The sequence below is a fragment of the Folsomia candida genome, unplaced genomic scaffold, assembly GCF_002217175.1.
Source record: "Folsomia candida strain VU population unplaced genomic scaffold, ASM221717v1 Fcan01_Sc025, whole genome shotgun sequence".
Lineage (NCBI taxonomy): Eukaryota > Metazoa > Arthropoda > Collembola > Entomobryomorpha > Isotomidae > Folsomia > Folsomia candida.
The window spans coordinates 2,321,635-2,337,143 of NW_019091217.1; the positions used below are offsets into that span (position 1 = coordinate 2,321,635).

The window sequence follows — 15,509 nt, forward strand, 5'->3', positions numbered from 1 at the left end:
GCTTGGACGAATTAAGGATTGATGGTTGATTTTGCGAATTTACCATTATTGATTATTCGGCATGTAGCGTTTGATTTACCCACGTTGCTTGCTTGTACTGGGGTTTCGTCGTTTCGGCAATTGTCGTCATTCGTCTTTTCTTTTGAAATGCACTCCTCACAAAAGTTTGACAGACTCGGTGGGGAGTCGACCTTGGCCTTGTTTCCTTCATTTCGTCACCTTTTATTACTTTAGAATAATTATCTATCTCCATTCTCTTCTCCCTCTTTATTTCTGCAACATATGGGGAACATAATGTCATGTTATTACTAATTTGCGTCACTACTGTGGCGGCGGCGGCGTATTTCTGGATAAACTTGCGGTCGACATCAACTTCTTGTCAAAGTTTTCAATAATTCCTTTTATTTTCTGACGTGGAGTTTGTTTACACAAATGACAATTCACAGAAATTTTTGCTATTATTACAATGTAAATATTTCCAAATTTGGTTCGGGCACCTGTCCACTTTTACAAAAAAGAACAATATTAAATGTTGTTTTAATGTTAGAGAATTTTTGGTTATTCTACATACACGCAATAACACATTGCAGAATACAAAGTATGAATAAATATTCGTATTACATGAGTTAACTGATTACTTATTTATAAAACTCGTGCTCCGACTCATCTTTCTTGATATTATTCTTGTACGCTTTCTCGAAATCTTTAGCGAGGACAATGTACCGGTTTTCTCTGACAGCATGCATACCAGCCTGAAATTTTAATAGGTGATTTTAGTAAAATTGCGAGTGCAAACAAATAAAGGAATCATTTATGTATATGGTGTAAAATTTAAGTCACCTCTTGAACGATAGCATTAATATCTGCCCCAGAGATACGATCAGGCCGTGCAACATAGTCTTCAAGATCGACCTCGTCACTTAAATTCATTTTGGAGGTGATTGTTTGGAAGACGAGTCGCTTTTGACGCCTGTCTGGTAAAGGGAATTCAATCTTCCGGTCCAACCGTCCCGGTCGAAGGAGGGCAGGGTCTAATGTGTCGGCTCGATTAGTTGCCATTATAACCTTGACGTTTGTAGTTTGGTCAAAACCGTCCATTTGATTGAGAAGTTCGAGAAGAATACGCTGAACTTCTCGATCAGCACCCGTCTGTGCGTCAAATCGCTTCGTGGCAATAGCATCAATCTCGTCTATAAAGATGATGGCTGGAGAATTTTCTTTGGCGAGGCGAAACACGTCACGAACCATTCGAGGACCTTCGCCCAAGTATTTCTGGACAAATTCGGAGCCCACGACACGGATGAATGCGGCTGAACAAGAGACGAAAAAGAGAAATTATTACCTCTGTTCCCACCGCATGTTAGACTAGTTAAACCTTGTACACTATTTAATATCTGTACCAGTGGTGTGATGAGCAACTGCTTTAGCCAACATAGTTTTACCGCAACCTGGAGGTCCATACCTGGACAACAATAACCATAATTATACTATAAGAACTGTTAAGTAACATGTGCATTTAAAATGTGTCAGCCAGCAGGAATGTGGTAACAAAAACTTACATGAGAACACCTCTCGGGGGGTCAATTCCAATCTGCTTATAAAGTTCATGGTGGGTCAGAGGCAACTCGACAGCTTCCCTCATCTCCTGTTTTTGCATATCCATCCCACCAATATCGGAGTAAGACACGTCCGGTTTCTCATCTGTGACAATAATTATGCAATTAACATCGTCTTAAACAATGTTCTCATTCTATATTTTCAGATCATTAATTAGCCCTTACCCGCTCCAAGCATGGATATCGACGAGTCGGCTTCTGGAGGGAGGACATCGACCAAAGCGTTGCTGTGTTTGTGCAAGGCTACGGATGCCGAGGGTCGAAGTAACTCTCTATCCAAGGTGGAGAGAATGCGGACATAGTAATTCGAACCCGTCGTCGACCCCACAATCCCCGTATTTTGGTCAACAGCTTCCAAAAACTGACCAATTACGAGAGGAACACTTTGGATCCTTTTCACTTCTTCTTGTGCATGAAGATGCTCCTTTTTAAGATTCCTCTGTTCATCTTTAATGTAAGATTCTTGCACTTCGAGAAACTCAAGCTGACGCTGCAATCGCTGTTATCCATACATACAAAATCATTCAATTAATTAATTTGCTCATTCATGAAGAGCATGAACTCAAATTAATTGGTACCTTATATCGAGTGTACAAATCATCCGCATCCACATCATCATAATTTCCTGCGAACGGAAGTTGTGCAGCTTTTAAATCGTAGTTTACTGACTCTTCCTACAATAATAATATAACAGCAATTACAAATTAAGCAAATCCGGAATTATGTAGAATCTACATTGTAGATTATTTTATTGTGACTTACAGCAGCCGCCGGTGTAGCAGGGAGAATCCCAATTTCTTCCATTTCTTCCTCTTTTTATTTCACACCAAAACTATAAAATTCCCGATAATTAATAAGCTTTTATTACAACTTTTACATAAAATTGCGAAAAAAACTTTCTATGAGAAACGGAATATTATGATTTGACAGTTTTTGCAGAGTTTGAAATTTGTGCAGACGATGAGTTCCGCACTGATTTGCTCACAGAGGGCGAGCCAGCCGTCGTCCTCACTCCGAGTCCAACTTGATTTCTAATCTCTGCTGCTGCAACGAACTAAAGTGAGACGTTTTTGTTGACCCTCACAACGCCATCCTGACAACCACGTTGTTATTCTGTCCGAGAGTCCACAATTTTGGTCACGACCTGCTGATTGGTGACGTATCCGATACTTTGGTCGCAAAAATTAGGAAGCATGGCAGGATCATTCGTGGTGGGTTTGGGGGCAGGCGTTGTAATCCTTCTCGTCGTTTGGACGGTCGTTCTCATCGCGTGGGTTCAGCTCTCGGCGCATCAGGCAGGTCTCCGCTCCCTGATCACGGGCCTCTCGATCCTCATCACTCTCGTCCTCCTCCTCATCCCCACGGCCAAGGAGGGAGGTCTCGAGAGGAGAGACGCCGTCACCAAGAACCCCGACCTCCTCGCCCCCATCGACGCTTTCCAGGTGAGATACCGTCAAACTGCTTCATTCCAATGGCATTTAATTGAGGGCATGTTCAGGTTTACGACTACATGTTCATCTGGAAGGGGATTTTGATGGCTTTCATGAGCATTGGGATCATTGTGGCGTTTGGCGTTTATGTCAAGGAATTCTGGGCGGCCAAGGTCCATGGGTCGCTGCCAGTTCCAACCAAGAAGATCATATCTGACTTCCAATAGTAGTGCAAATATCATCCGGTTCAATATTTTTATAAGACTTTTTATATGCATATGCAAATTAAGGTGAGTCTCAATTATTTATCGTAAACATGTACAAAAATATTTTTATTGTTAATTACTTTACTATAATAAACACCATATTATAAACAAGTCCCTCCACATGTCCCATAATTAATCAGGTCCTAATTGGATTGCACCATAGAATAGCAAAAATTCCTTCCATTCAGATTTCATCGAGTACTCAAGTGCGGAAGTTAAGCGAGAGAGAGAGAGAGGACAGTAAGCAGAAGAAATCGAATAATAATCATAATACGAGAGCAAGGATAATTTCATCACAAAAATAAAAAAATGTATTTATTTTATTATTACATTCAACTCCATGTATGGCAGCAAAGACATGGTTTTTAGTATTTCAGTAAGTGTTTCCATCTCATGAATAATTATTTACCATGCATCACAATATATGCGTAGGTATCTACGGGCTTATGTGTATGTGTATGTCTTCGTGTATCTTTATTATCAAGAGTATAACGTGTCACCTGCATAATTAAGTTGAAACTTTTTTTTTAAGAAATAGCATTTCAAAGAAGGAACGAAAAAATAAACGGAATTGGCAAGAGTTTTTTTTAGCAAAGTTATATTAGCATATTAATTGTTTGGTTTGGTAATACAGGCAGTTTGGTTGGTCATCCATTGAGCGCATCTGGTCGCAAACGTATATCAGAAAAGTGGGTTCAATTGAAAGGAAGATTGCACGCTGGCTGGCGTTAAAGTGAGGAAAATGCATATTTGCATATACACAAAAAAGAGGAGAGACGGGCGAGAGTGAGACAAAAGAGACGTCGAAAAGATAATAACGTTTCATGTAAATAGCTTTTAAGAAATAAAAGATCATCATCATCATCATCGAATGAGAAGACTGGAGTTATTTTTCCATTTAGTTATGCACATGAAAGACAAAAATTAATGGAAAACTCGTCCTTGTTTGAGTTTGAATAGTTTGAGAGGAAAATGATTCAATTTGAAAGAAGAAGAGTAAACAGCGAAGAAGAAGAAGAGTGACGACACAAGAATTATGAAGGAGAGTAACAAATAACAGTGAGTGACTGTTGTTGAAAAAATGTGTCGAAAATCCTAGCCTAATCCGTCCATAATAAAACTTTGTTATGTAAAGAGAGATGAGAAAGAGAAATAATAAATCACAGCGTTTGTTGCAAAATTACGACGGATTTTGACTTTGATACAGATTTCGAGAGGGAGAAGGAAGAAGAGATTGAGTTTCGTCACACAATGATTTTATAGACAGATAAGATTGTTAACTGCTCCAATTACTCGGCTCATGAAGCCATCCTATGCACTCTTGAGTAAAGAAAAGAGGGATAATATTAAGGGCATTGTTAGAATTAAATACATGACGTCGTCGTACATACATGGTATCGTTGGTATGAAAGCGAGTACACTTAAAATACGTAATAGTAACAATTGGCGATCTATGTGGTAGTAGGGTATCGAGGAGTGATGATAAATTACCTAATTGTGTGTCTTATCTGCGCCGTGTCTTCACCCCAGAAGCGTCTACTTCTTCCCATACCCTCCCGAGGAGGAGGAAGAGTTTCTCTGGTTGAGTCTGTTCCCAAACCCACCGCTGCCCCCTCCTTGTTGTGGGCCGTAGGATTGACTTGGGCCGGAGGATGGGACGAAGGGGGATGAGCTCTTACCCGAAGGGGCCCCATAGTTGGACTGGGGTGACGAACGGCCCCCTGAGGATGGACCACCGTAGCTGGAGGAGGGCGCAGGAGCGTTGTACGAAGATTGGGGGGCAGAGTAAGACTGCTGCTGGCCGGATGGGGCTCCGTAATTGGAAGATGGAGCAGCATACGATTGTTGTTGCTGTTGGGGAGCTGGAGCATAGGATTGTTGGGGGGCATTGTTGCTATAAGATTGTTGGGGGGAACCATAGTTTGAAGAGGGGGCTGGGGCATTGTAAGATTGCTGTTGCTGGGGGGCTGGACTGTTGTATGATTGTTGGGGAGCTGGAGCATTGTAGGATTGTTGGGGGGCATTGTTGCTGTAGGATGGTTGAGGAGAACCATAGTTTGAAGAGGGGGCTGGAGCATTGTAGGACTGTTGTTGTTGTGGGGGAGAGTACGCGGCCGGTTGGGGGGCGGATGGGGCACCGTAATTTCCGCTTCCACCACCACTGTTTCCGCTGCCTTGTCCTTGAGCGTAGCCTCCTTGGGAGTTGGACTGGGCGTCGTTGTTTCCGTATCCACCGTTGGCGTTGGGCTCGGGGTACTTGGCTTCCCCTTCATAAGTGACTTGAGCATTGAAACCGTTCATCCAATCCGCGGTGTACGTGACGATCTGGGTTCGGCTGGACATGAGGACAAAACATTATGCAAATATGTGTGGATCAAGCCAAAGTGCAATGTGTTACCCGTCAGGAAGAAGGACCTTGTACTGTCCCTTCACCACGTTGCCATCGCTGGTCTCCTCTCGGTTGTAGTCATTGCCGTAGTAGTCCTTCACTGCGTAGGCGAAGTTGTATGGCATTGGTGGACCCTGCGGACACAGAAAGTCTTACAAATATTCCTCCGCAAATACAAACATGACTGATGACTACGCACTTCGTGATCCTTGGATCCTCCGTAACCTCCCGCACTGTTGCCGCTGCCCTGGTCGTAACCACCCCCTTGGTTTCCACCACCACCCTGGTTGTATCCTCCCTGTTGACCTCCCTGCTGACCTTGGTAGCCTCCTGCCCCTCCGTTCTGAGAGTAACCTTGTTGGGGCTGTTGTTGCTGCTGTTGACCTTGTTGGTACCCTTGGCTTGGGGCTCCGTAGTTTCCAGATGGCTGGGCAGATGGTCCAGATGGAGCGTTATACTGCTGACCTCCGGATGACCTTGAAGGGGCTCCGTAGTTTTGAGAACCACCACCACCGCCGAATCCGCCACCTTGCTGACCTCCTTGCTTGCCCCCTCCAAAACCACCCCCACCGGAATAACCACCACTACCTCCTCCTCCCTGGGTTGGAGGCTCAGCCAAAACGACGGCCACGGTCAGGGCGCACCACAAAAAGATCTGAGAATGATGACGCAAAGAAAAGAAGACTCATTGTGAGGCAAGTTGAGACTACTTAATTTTTTCCTTTCATGTTACTTTTTATCTCTTTGCAATAAATAAATAATAGACAGGTGCATAATTCTGTTGAGGGTGCATCTCGATGAGTGTTGTTTACAGTCAATAAACAGGAAAATTGCATGTGGATGATTAGTACGAGTCATTTATTGGTACTTGCTTCTACGAGATGAAAACTACGAGTATGAAAAGTGCAGTAGCAGCAGCCACCAGTCGTATTATGCCTCTTGTTGCGTCTCTAATTGATCTTTTTTACTACAAAAACTGACTGCACTGCAGTTGGGTTAGGTTTGGCAGTTGTGGGTGCTTTCTCCACCAAGAGCACACCAACGTCTCTATTATTTCGTCTCAATCTCCTTCTCTTTAGTGCTCCCCATTATTCACACTTTTATCTCCCATTATTGCTCCACTCCCAATTATGCAATCCTCCCATTGTTGGATAATTGAAATTCCTTTTCTTGCTACTAAACTCCTCGTCTTTTGTACAATTCAGGAAAAAAGTTGTAAAAAATGCAACAAAACTAAATCAGAATTTCAAACGAATAGGAAAATTCTTGGAATTTTGATCACTGAAGTCTGATGATGCCATTTCGAGTAAATTGGAAACTGTGTAGAAATCATGCTATGAAAATTTGAATTTCTAAACGTACCTTCATGGTTTCAATCGGTTCTTGGTTGGGAACGGTGTCGAAGGTTGATCTCGTAAAACTGTGGGTAGCGCTCTTTTAAGGGAATATTCGGTATCACAAACTGTTTGATTTTGTCACAAATTCCGGAGCTGAATTTTCGTCCTGGTAAAATATTATCTGGTCCCAAGTAGTTGAAGAGAGATGCGGTGCACCTTGGCTCGTGGGGTGGTGAGAGTGAAGTGTGAGGGTGATCATCGAATCGCTTGGGTTTTATACTCTCACCAAAGCGTTGGTTTTGGCATCTCGTCGTTCACTCTCCATTTCTTGGTCTTTCTCTCCTTGAGTCCCTTGTGCTCGCCTAATTCACTCTTCTTCTTGATCTCTCATGTAGAGGGACGCTTTATTGGCGAATGTGGATGATAGTGGTGTCCCATAATGTACCAATTTTCAAATCAAGGTAAGGTGGACTCATCAGTTGTCACTTGGACACGATCGTCCACACATGACGTAGCTCCCTGACTCCGCTCCCATCTCTGTCTCCAGAGGGGTACAAAAATATCAATAGGTTTCCGAACAGGAAATGTGACACGATCCGATTTTTCGGACTCTTCATCTCCACAAATTCCTATTAAAAAGTCACGAATAAGTCAGTACTGCTGGTGAATGCATTCCAAATGCACGCTCTCGCAGCGTCATCTCATTACAGACGCGTGTCCTCAGATTTCCATCGCCCAGCAATCCTCCCCTGATCTGATCCACACATTTATCATTATTACGACCATTATTTGCTCAGTGAGGAAGATAAGGATGAACCATTTTTTTATTAGTTTTATTTTTGCTACTTTAGATTCAATGTCTCCCAGAAATCCTTGAGATTTGCTTGAGTGACGCGTGATTGATTTCCTTCCACCTCCAAGAAAAAGTAAATCTTGGGCAAACAATTGGATCATTCATGTGCATGTCATGTGCAGTTGGATTATTTTGCGTGAGGAGGAAGATGAGAAGTGTGTGCTTCACTTGCCTTGCTCATTTCGACACGTACATATTTTACAATAATTATTAATCGTTCGAGTGTCAGAGATTCGTCCACCTCCATCGCAGAACCTCCATCCATCCACGAGGTTACACGCAAGTTGCATTTTGCTTGCTCCATTTTAAACTGCTGAATCAAACGTGTTGATGAAATTTCTCGGGCTGAAGAAACAATAATAAAAGAGAACCTTGACATGAGGCCCAGTCAGCCAATGACCAAAATATAATCGTGGTTGGTTTTGTGGAAGAATCCTTTCTTACGCGATGATAGTCCCATAACTAATAATAACTAGTAATAATAATGCCAAAGATTGATTTGTCCTGGTTTTTGGGTGTCGATGACAAACACAAATTGCATCCATTGTGTTTCACATGTCGTTATGCGATGGTGTCAATTAGTAAATTGAGTGAGTCAGGTGTGAATCTTTATTACGCAATTGCAAAAACCAACCAGGCTGAACTAACAGACTGCTGACCAATATTGGTGACGGCTGCGGTGCGGTTTCCGGTTGATTTCTTCTTCGTGCAAGACTTGGGCAAAATCATAAAAAGGCTGAAAAATCCATCACCATGAACGAAATCCGATTACCAAATTAATCCCAAGAATAATTACTCAAAAAGTTAATAGTAAAGCGTTATCTCATTCTGTGATCAATCAATGAAATAGCTGAAATTGGATTAAGTTGTTCAAGCGAGATGTCCACAATTTCTTAGGAATGCACTCACACGTGGACGAATTATAATTAGAGTGCTAATTTTACCACGTCCTTGACTCGAATCAGGCTGAGATTTTTTTTGTAGATTATAGATTTATCTCATCTCATGCACATACACATGTGAATAAGAAATTGATGGATGTACTAATTTTATTATTTCGGATACAATAGCGGAGCTGATTTGAACACAGAGTTGTTGGCCAACCAACGTCATAACTTACAGTTCCTGCGTCTAATTATTTTTGTTAAGAGTCTGAAATGTGACACATTCTGGGAATATGTAGATTCGCCAAAGTCAGATCGTCTCATCCATTAATTGTGCGTCGACGAGATGGATAGATGGCAAAAAATTGGATGAAATGTGTCAATTCATACTCTTTGAATCCATCTCAAATCTCGTCATCTCACCCATTTTTGATTAATTGACAACTGGACTTTGTTGCATACGAGTCGTCCACAGTGGAGCATTATTCTCATTGTCGGTAAATTAGGCTTTGTGCATGCGCCGAGTGCAACAATGCTCATTCTCGTTTTCATAGATTTCATCATTTCAGGTATTTCATCGCGTACAGAGATCTGAAGAAGTGGACGATTTGTAGAAATGTGCACCCATCGGAACCTCCGCGCGTTGGACGTTGTAATGAAAAAATCACAATCATCACAATAATAAGAATAATAATAATAGCGCCAGAATCCCACACCACGTAGATCACTTCACATCATGCAAGCCGTGTTGTGCATGATGCCACACGCCACACCAGATAAACATCAAATCAAATCGCAACGACTTGAAGAAAGGTGAATGGGAGCTACATTTTAAGCTAATAATATGCATGCAGAAATATGTACTTGTGTGCATGGGAGGACAAAAAGAAGGAGAGATGAATGGTTGACAAATTGGATTGGAGTGGATTTTCTGATGAGGAAGCACGGACCAAATTTGATTGATTTCAGAGTCCAAATTATGACACCAGAAAACTTTTCGTGTGCATTTTATTTCTACAAAAATGACTCCATCCCAGACAGCGGCTGGGGTGGTGGTGGTGGTGGATTTGGCTGTGCTGGGAATAATCCGGCGAGGACAAAGGAAACAAATTCAAAGCACAAACAAGACGTGGCAAGTAACAAATCCATCCGTTCGAGAGGAAGAATTTTTAAATCAAAAGTGTACAAAATTCTGCGTGTGAATGAATCAGTTGCATAACGATTATTAACAATGGAGAGAAATTCTGCTTGTTTCATACACCTCTCTCAGCCTCGAATGTGGATGCTTATGCACTTATTTACAGAAAACCACAAGAAATGCATCGGTGAAAAATGTGCATACATTTTTTAACACGGTTTAAGATACTTTGACTCAGAAAATGGTTATCTATCTAAGTAGTTGGATAATCGTTTTTCTTTCATATGATAGCAACACATACGTGTAGGTGTATTGCACATCGAAATATGTACCTCATTAAAGAAGATCATGCACGAGTCAGTTTTTTACGGCAGCAATTATTGCGCCATAATGAGCATGGTCGTAGTGGCAGAGAAATGGCTTCTTGGATGAACTACGAAGAAGACGAGGAGGAATTGAAGAAGTCTCCATAAAATAAATCCTCCTTGTTTGTTCTCATGTTTTTAGTGCAGTAATTATGAACTGCATTAATGCCGATGCTGATGCTGCTGTGACCAACATTCTGCCTCCTCTTATTAGACCCTCTTTTACTGCTCCAATTCGATACGCACTTCCATATCATCGTCGTCGTCAATATCGTCATATGCAACTCATGGGCTCACGACGAGGTATTATTTTTGGTGAACAATTTGGGGGATGGTGATATGAAGTGAAATTGGGTAATTAACTTTTAGTGTTTAGTGAACATATAATAATGACATCATAAATCTGAAATTGGATTACTTTTGGGTTTAATGCAGCCAACCTTCGCCTACATTCCTATCAATAATCCATGAGACTACACACGTTCACATGTTCACATACGTAGGTGCACAATGCATGGCATGTCACCTTTTAAAAATGGCTAGAAAAGTGATAATTTCTTATTCATTAGTCAGGATAAGGTTTGGCCACCACAAGAGAGCGAGTGAGATGAGATAAATTGATGACACAATTTAAGATGTGGGCCACCACTGCAATGTCATTATTACCGAGAACAAGAGAATGCCTGAACAAACGAGTGCAGCTTATTTATGCAGTTCTCAAGTCCAGTAATTTCGATTATTTAACGATAGCGAAATGGAGATCGTTATCGATGGCAGGACTTAAATCCACGAGCACCGCTGCAGTATGATCATCTATGTAAATACATATACCATGCACCATCCATAGCAAACACTCCTACAGCGTCCTAGGGGACAGGTTTTGTAAAAAATGAAGCTAATGCAATCGACCAGAAGAGTCGTGCCGAGTGAGTTGGTCTTATCCAACATCACACGAATGATTTCCAAAAACATTCTGGGGAAATGTGCGTCTTCAAAATATTCAACTACTTCCTCTTGTGTTAGCTAACCCGTCATGATTATGGGGTTTAGAACTCTATAATCTATGGCATTGTGGGTGGTGGTGGTGGTGGTGGTGCCATAGCAGATGATGAACACACTGCTGCGGTTGTTGGAGTTGACAGTGATATTTTCGCCATGTCGCCAATATCTTGAAACCACCGCAGAGGAAGTGCAATATCGAGGATGATAAGCAAGCAGGCGAAGGATGCAGATGAGTCAATGCTACCAATAATAAGACAATAAGTGAGCAAGTAAAACCAAAAAGCCAATATATTCTTGTCCCCATCAATCAACGGTTTCAACATCGACGCAGTCAAGATAGGACCACAAAACTGAGATTATTGTAAAATATGCTCTCCTCCATTCTTAAGTCAATAAGTAGTAAAACCTTTTTAATTCTTACGACCTGATTTGGAAATTGAAATTACTGTACCAATAATTATTCCACTAATTGTTACTATATTCTTCATCCACAATAAATGGTGGCGCACGATTGGATGAGGCAAATTGAGACATCGTTTTGCATCACGATTACCTAATTAATTAGGATCATATGCGCTTTTTCTCGTGAGCATTCAGAAATAGTTGGCTGTGCTGTTTACCTTTCTCAGCAGCAAAGCAATGCACCCACGTAATCATAGCAAAGCAAACATGCAGTTGTGCAATACTATAAATACTGCCACACATATTTTATTCGGTGTTAGTTGAATTATCAAGAATTATATTTTCGCATTATTGTGACGCAAGTGTGCCAATTTGTTGGGCTTAGAGAAAAATTATGCAGCACGCTTCCTGTCGCGTAATATTTACTTGCAGGGTGGCGACGACGACGATCCAAATGCATAAGATTTGGTGAGAACTAATAAATAAATGGTGGGCAAACCAGAGCAAATAAATAAATATTTGCTGTTGGTGGTCTCCTCTCAGCCCGAGAACACATTGTTATTTCATCAAAAGTTTTGGCGTGCATGTGTGAAACCCCAGGTCGCCATATTATTCCATCGTCTCGAAATGGGTCTCCAAAGGAATTCTACCGAACGACGAACATGGTCTCATTTTTCGGTGGTCTACAACTTTGCAAAGAGGACACTTTTGCCAAAGTGAATGAGAAGATCTTTGCGAGAGATCTCGAAGGTCTTCTTCTTGCTCGGCGACCAAGTCACGAGCACGTTTTTTTATTTAGACGGAGGAGGAGGCAATAACTCATTTCCTCGAATATTGTATGATTAATTTTGGGGCAGAGAGACAACGATGATGAGATTGAGAGTGTTTCCTCACCTCCACCACCACAACAACTGCATGCAAAAGGTGTTGTCACTCAATATCCAATCAATTTCTGACCTAACTATATTTCGCAGTCGTCGTCGTCCCAATAAGTAGTAAAACAAATCAATTTCCATCAGCAGCCATAAGAAATACTAATTTTCCCATTTGCCCCACTGCTGTGTCATTAGTGCCACTGAATTTTAATGGGTCGATGATGTGAACTAATTCTCGGAGTGCATCGCTTAATTCAAAGGTGTCAATCACGAGGAGACGATCCTTGCACTTTTTGTCAAAATGGCAGCATCACGTAGCTGAGCTTAAGGTCAATCCGAATGCCAACTGGTCGTTGTTCTAATGGAGATATGTAAAACTGTGACGGCAAAGTCCTGACCCCATCAATCACACCCGAGTCGAGGGATTTGCCCCAGAGGAGATGCCGTCACTTTTGCCCAAATAAAGACGTTGCCGCCTAATGGATAATGGGAAAATGTGAGCAGAAACCTTCCCCACTGTCACTTTTGTTGACACTTGATCACCACTCGGGGGCACACACGCTCATCCATCCTGACACATTCAGACGTGACATATTATGCAACCAGTAAGAGCGATGGTTTAAGTTGCAGCCGTGTGTATTTACATACGTACGTAGTGATCTTATCTGCATACTTACGTACGTATCATCAAAGTGAGCTGTGCAAATCAGCCTCATTAGCTGATTGGATTTGTGAGATGGTTGATGATGATGAGCATCGAGCCGTAGAAGAAGAAGTAAAAATCTGCCCCATTATGCAGCCGCAGGGGTAAATTGACTCGTTTAAGCTGAAGATGAACTTGCTCTCTCATGGTCTTTTTGATTTATTACGGTCCTCGCGGTCATTCCAGTCCAGCAAAACACATTAAAATAAAAAACTAAACTCATGTGCCGACTTGCTAATTCTCATATTTTACTTCTTTTTTCAGCAACTGTCACAAAATAGTGGGAAAAATGAGACGAAGATTGATAACTTTTGTGCTGATGATGCCTAATAAATGGTGTTCATCGACACAGTCTCTCCATGCCTCGACTCGTCGTCGCTCGCTCAGACGCCACAATGGAGAAGGTCGCCTGTATTTATTTAACATTTATCATTATTTTCCTCCTTTTCACATCGAATGTCAAGCAGTCATCTTTTTTATTCTTCTTTTTTGACTCCGACATGAATTTCACTCTGTGGCGTGAACAATGAAAATGAACTTTATTTATTGTGCTCTTCATGCTAAAGTTTTCCTAATTAGTTGTGATTCGGTGACACAAAAGCGCCTCGTCCACCATTCACCATTCTGTTTTGGTATCTATCTAAATACGTATGCTCTGCAGCTCTGCAGTCAGCCAAGAATCAGCCGTTTCTTTCATTTCTGCGATGATCACGAAGTCGAGAGTTTGACTTCATTTATTGATTGTGCTAACGTTTCAGCTTCTGTAGATCGAGTTTGGCGAAACAGATTCGACTGAAAGTATATTTATGCAAATGGGATGAGTGGGAGCACAAATTGTTTATTAAAATGCGTCTCCTGCTCCACCACTACTTTTTGTTTTGAATTCTACACACCTCGATTAAGTCTGATGCAATAGTATTCGTACGTAACTTGATGAAGGAGCAGAAGGCGCAGTGGTGATGATGAGATGCGATGCGATGGACTTAATTGTTGTAGCCGGTCCTAAACCTTGAAACCATTTAAAATCATGTAATAACAAAATTAACGTTTTTTGTCCATTTCATAGCCTGCTCGTCTTCACACACCGACGGAGGATGAGCAGACGAGCTGGGAACTAATTGAGCATGCGAGACTTGTATGCACCCAAGTCATAACACTTTTCAGCGTCATTATGTCCCTCGGTTGACCGTGTGGATGCACATGTGTCCGCTGCTTAATTTACTCAATTAAGCGTTTACACACGTTGAGGGAACCCATAATTATTTTATTAGAGTTAATATCAACAAACTGCTTTCATTTGTGGAAAGGCGAGCTGAACCGATGATGATGAGGGAGGACCTTCACTTGACACCATATCGTCGCCATGTCATGTCACCCATTAAGAAACGACAACGACGACGATGACGACGAGGAGGGAATATCATTTGCATTGGAGCAGAACAGGGACAAGGCTTTTGATAATTTTGGTAAAAAACGCAATGAGATGATGAATGTGTATGACGCATGACGTTGTTTGTTGGGGCAGCGGATGAGTAGTTTACTTTATGGATTTTGAGCATCATGTCTCGTTGACAGTTTTTTAAACGGCACAACAAGAACAATTTCCACCAAAGGGAGGAAGAATCCAAACATTTCGTGCCGAGCTATGACTTTCACCACGCATTTCGTATCAAAATGGGCACGGAGGGGATGCTACGAAATGGGTGGACGCAGCTCAGGAACGAGTGAATTCTGCATGATGGACACTTTAGTGAGCCAAGATCACATAACAGAATTTCATTGATTCGCATTGGTTGAGCAAATGAAAAATCCTTTATGAAAAATGTCAACAGAGTAGAAAATGCGTCGAGTTGTTGTCATTCATCGTCCGTTGGTCGTGGTCAGGCACAAAACGAGCAAAAATGCAGGTGAGGATTTTTTTTGTCCTAAATGCGTACGTACGCTGAAAACGGTTCTCTCGCCGATTTGGTGGTGGATTTGGTCTTTTTGAGAATAAGTGTTGCTGAAATCGGCGGATGAGTTCGCCAATGAGGAACAGGTGACATTTTTATGTTGTGAAGTTGGGAGAGCGCATTTATTAGCCCTTGGCCGTCTTTAATGGGAATTTGCTCCTTGATACGCTTCGACACCTCAGTCGCAAATTCCTTCTGCTATACATGGCTTGATAAAGGCGGTGCTGTTAGTTGGTAAATTGGTAATTGGGTGCTAAAATGTGGAAGCAAGTGTCAAGATTAATACGTATGACACAC

The 15,509-nt window shown here is 41.8% G+C and overlaps 3 protein-coding genes across 3 annotated transcripts; 1 reads left to right on the plus strand and 2 right to left on the minus strand.

Moving 5' to 3' along the window:
• Window positions 1–375: 375 nt before the first annotated feature.
• LOC110859301 (26S proteasome regulatory subunit 6B) lies at window positions 376–2,572 on the minus strand. Its single transcript, XM_022108229.2, has 7 exons — window positions 2,379–2,572; window positions 2,195–2,290; window positions 1,782–2,115; window positions 1,560–1,701; window positions 1,401–1,462; window positions 841–1,310; window positions 376–752 (listed from the first exon to the last, which is right to left on the minus strand). The coding sequence occupies exons 1-7, from the start codon at window positions 2,418–2,420 to the stop codon at window positions 639–641; spliced, it is 1,260 nt and encodes a 419-aa protein (XP_021963921.1). The 5' UTR covers window positions 2,421–2,572; the 3' UTR covers window positions 376–638.
• A 161-nt stretch (window positions 2,573–2,733) lies between these two features.
• On the plus strand, window positions 2,734–3,614 carry LOC118438721 (transmembrane protein 218-like). Its single transcript, XM_035859384.1, has 2 exons — window positions 2,734–3,058; window positions 3,115–3,614. The coding sequence occupies exons 1-2, from the start codon at window positions 2,810–2,812 to the stop codon at window positions 3,271–3,273; spliced, it is 408 nt and encodes a 135-aa protein (XP_035715277.1). The 5' UTR covers window positions 2,734–2,809; the 3' UTR covers window positions 3,274–3,614.
• LOC110859275 (pro-resilin) lies at window positions 3,598–7,293 on the minus strand. Its single transcript, XM_022108189.2, has 4 exons — window positions 7,064–7,293; window positions 5,901–6,356; window positions 5,711–5,835; window positions 3,598–5,647 (listed from the first exon to the last, which is right to left on the minus strand). Exons 1-4 carry the CDS (start codon window positions 7,067–7,069, stop codon window positions 4,849–4,851), a joined length of 1,386 nt encoding a protein of 461 aa, XP_021963881.1. The 5' UTR covers window positions 7,070–7,293; the 3' UTR covers window positions 3,598–4,848.
• Between the last annotated feature and the right edge of the window lie 8,216 nt (window positions 7,294–15,509).

Coding starts and splice junctions, on each gene's coding strand:
- LOC110859301 (XM_022108229.2), bottom strand. CDS start 2,420: ATGGAAGAAATTGGGATTCTCCCTGCTACACCGGCGGCTGCT. Junction 2,116..2,194: donor ATTTGTACACTCGATATAAG/GTACCAATTAAT, acceptor TATGGATAACAG/CGATTGCAGCGTCAGCTTGA. Junction 1,311..1,400: donor AGTTGCTCATCACACCACTG/GTACAGATATTA, acceptor TCTCTTGTTCAG/CCGCATTCATCCGTGTCGTG.
- LOC118438721 (XM_035859384.1), top strand. CDS start 2,810: ATGGCAGGATCATTCGTGGTGGGTTTGGGGGCAGGCGTTGTAATCCTT. Junction 3,059..3,114: donor CCCCCATCGACGCTTTCCAG/GTGAGATACCGT, acceptor GGGCATGTTCAG/GTTTACGACTACATGTTCAT.
- LOC110859275 (XM_022108189.2), bottom strand. Junction 5,836..5,900: donor GAGGATCCAAGGATCACGAA/GTGCGTAGTCAT, acceptor CTGTGTCCGCAG/GGTCCACCAATGCCATACAA. Junction 5,648..5,710: donor AAGGTCCTTCTTCCTGACGG/GTAACACATTGC, acceptor CCTCATGTCCAG/CCGAACCCAGATCGTCACGT.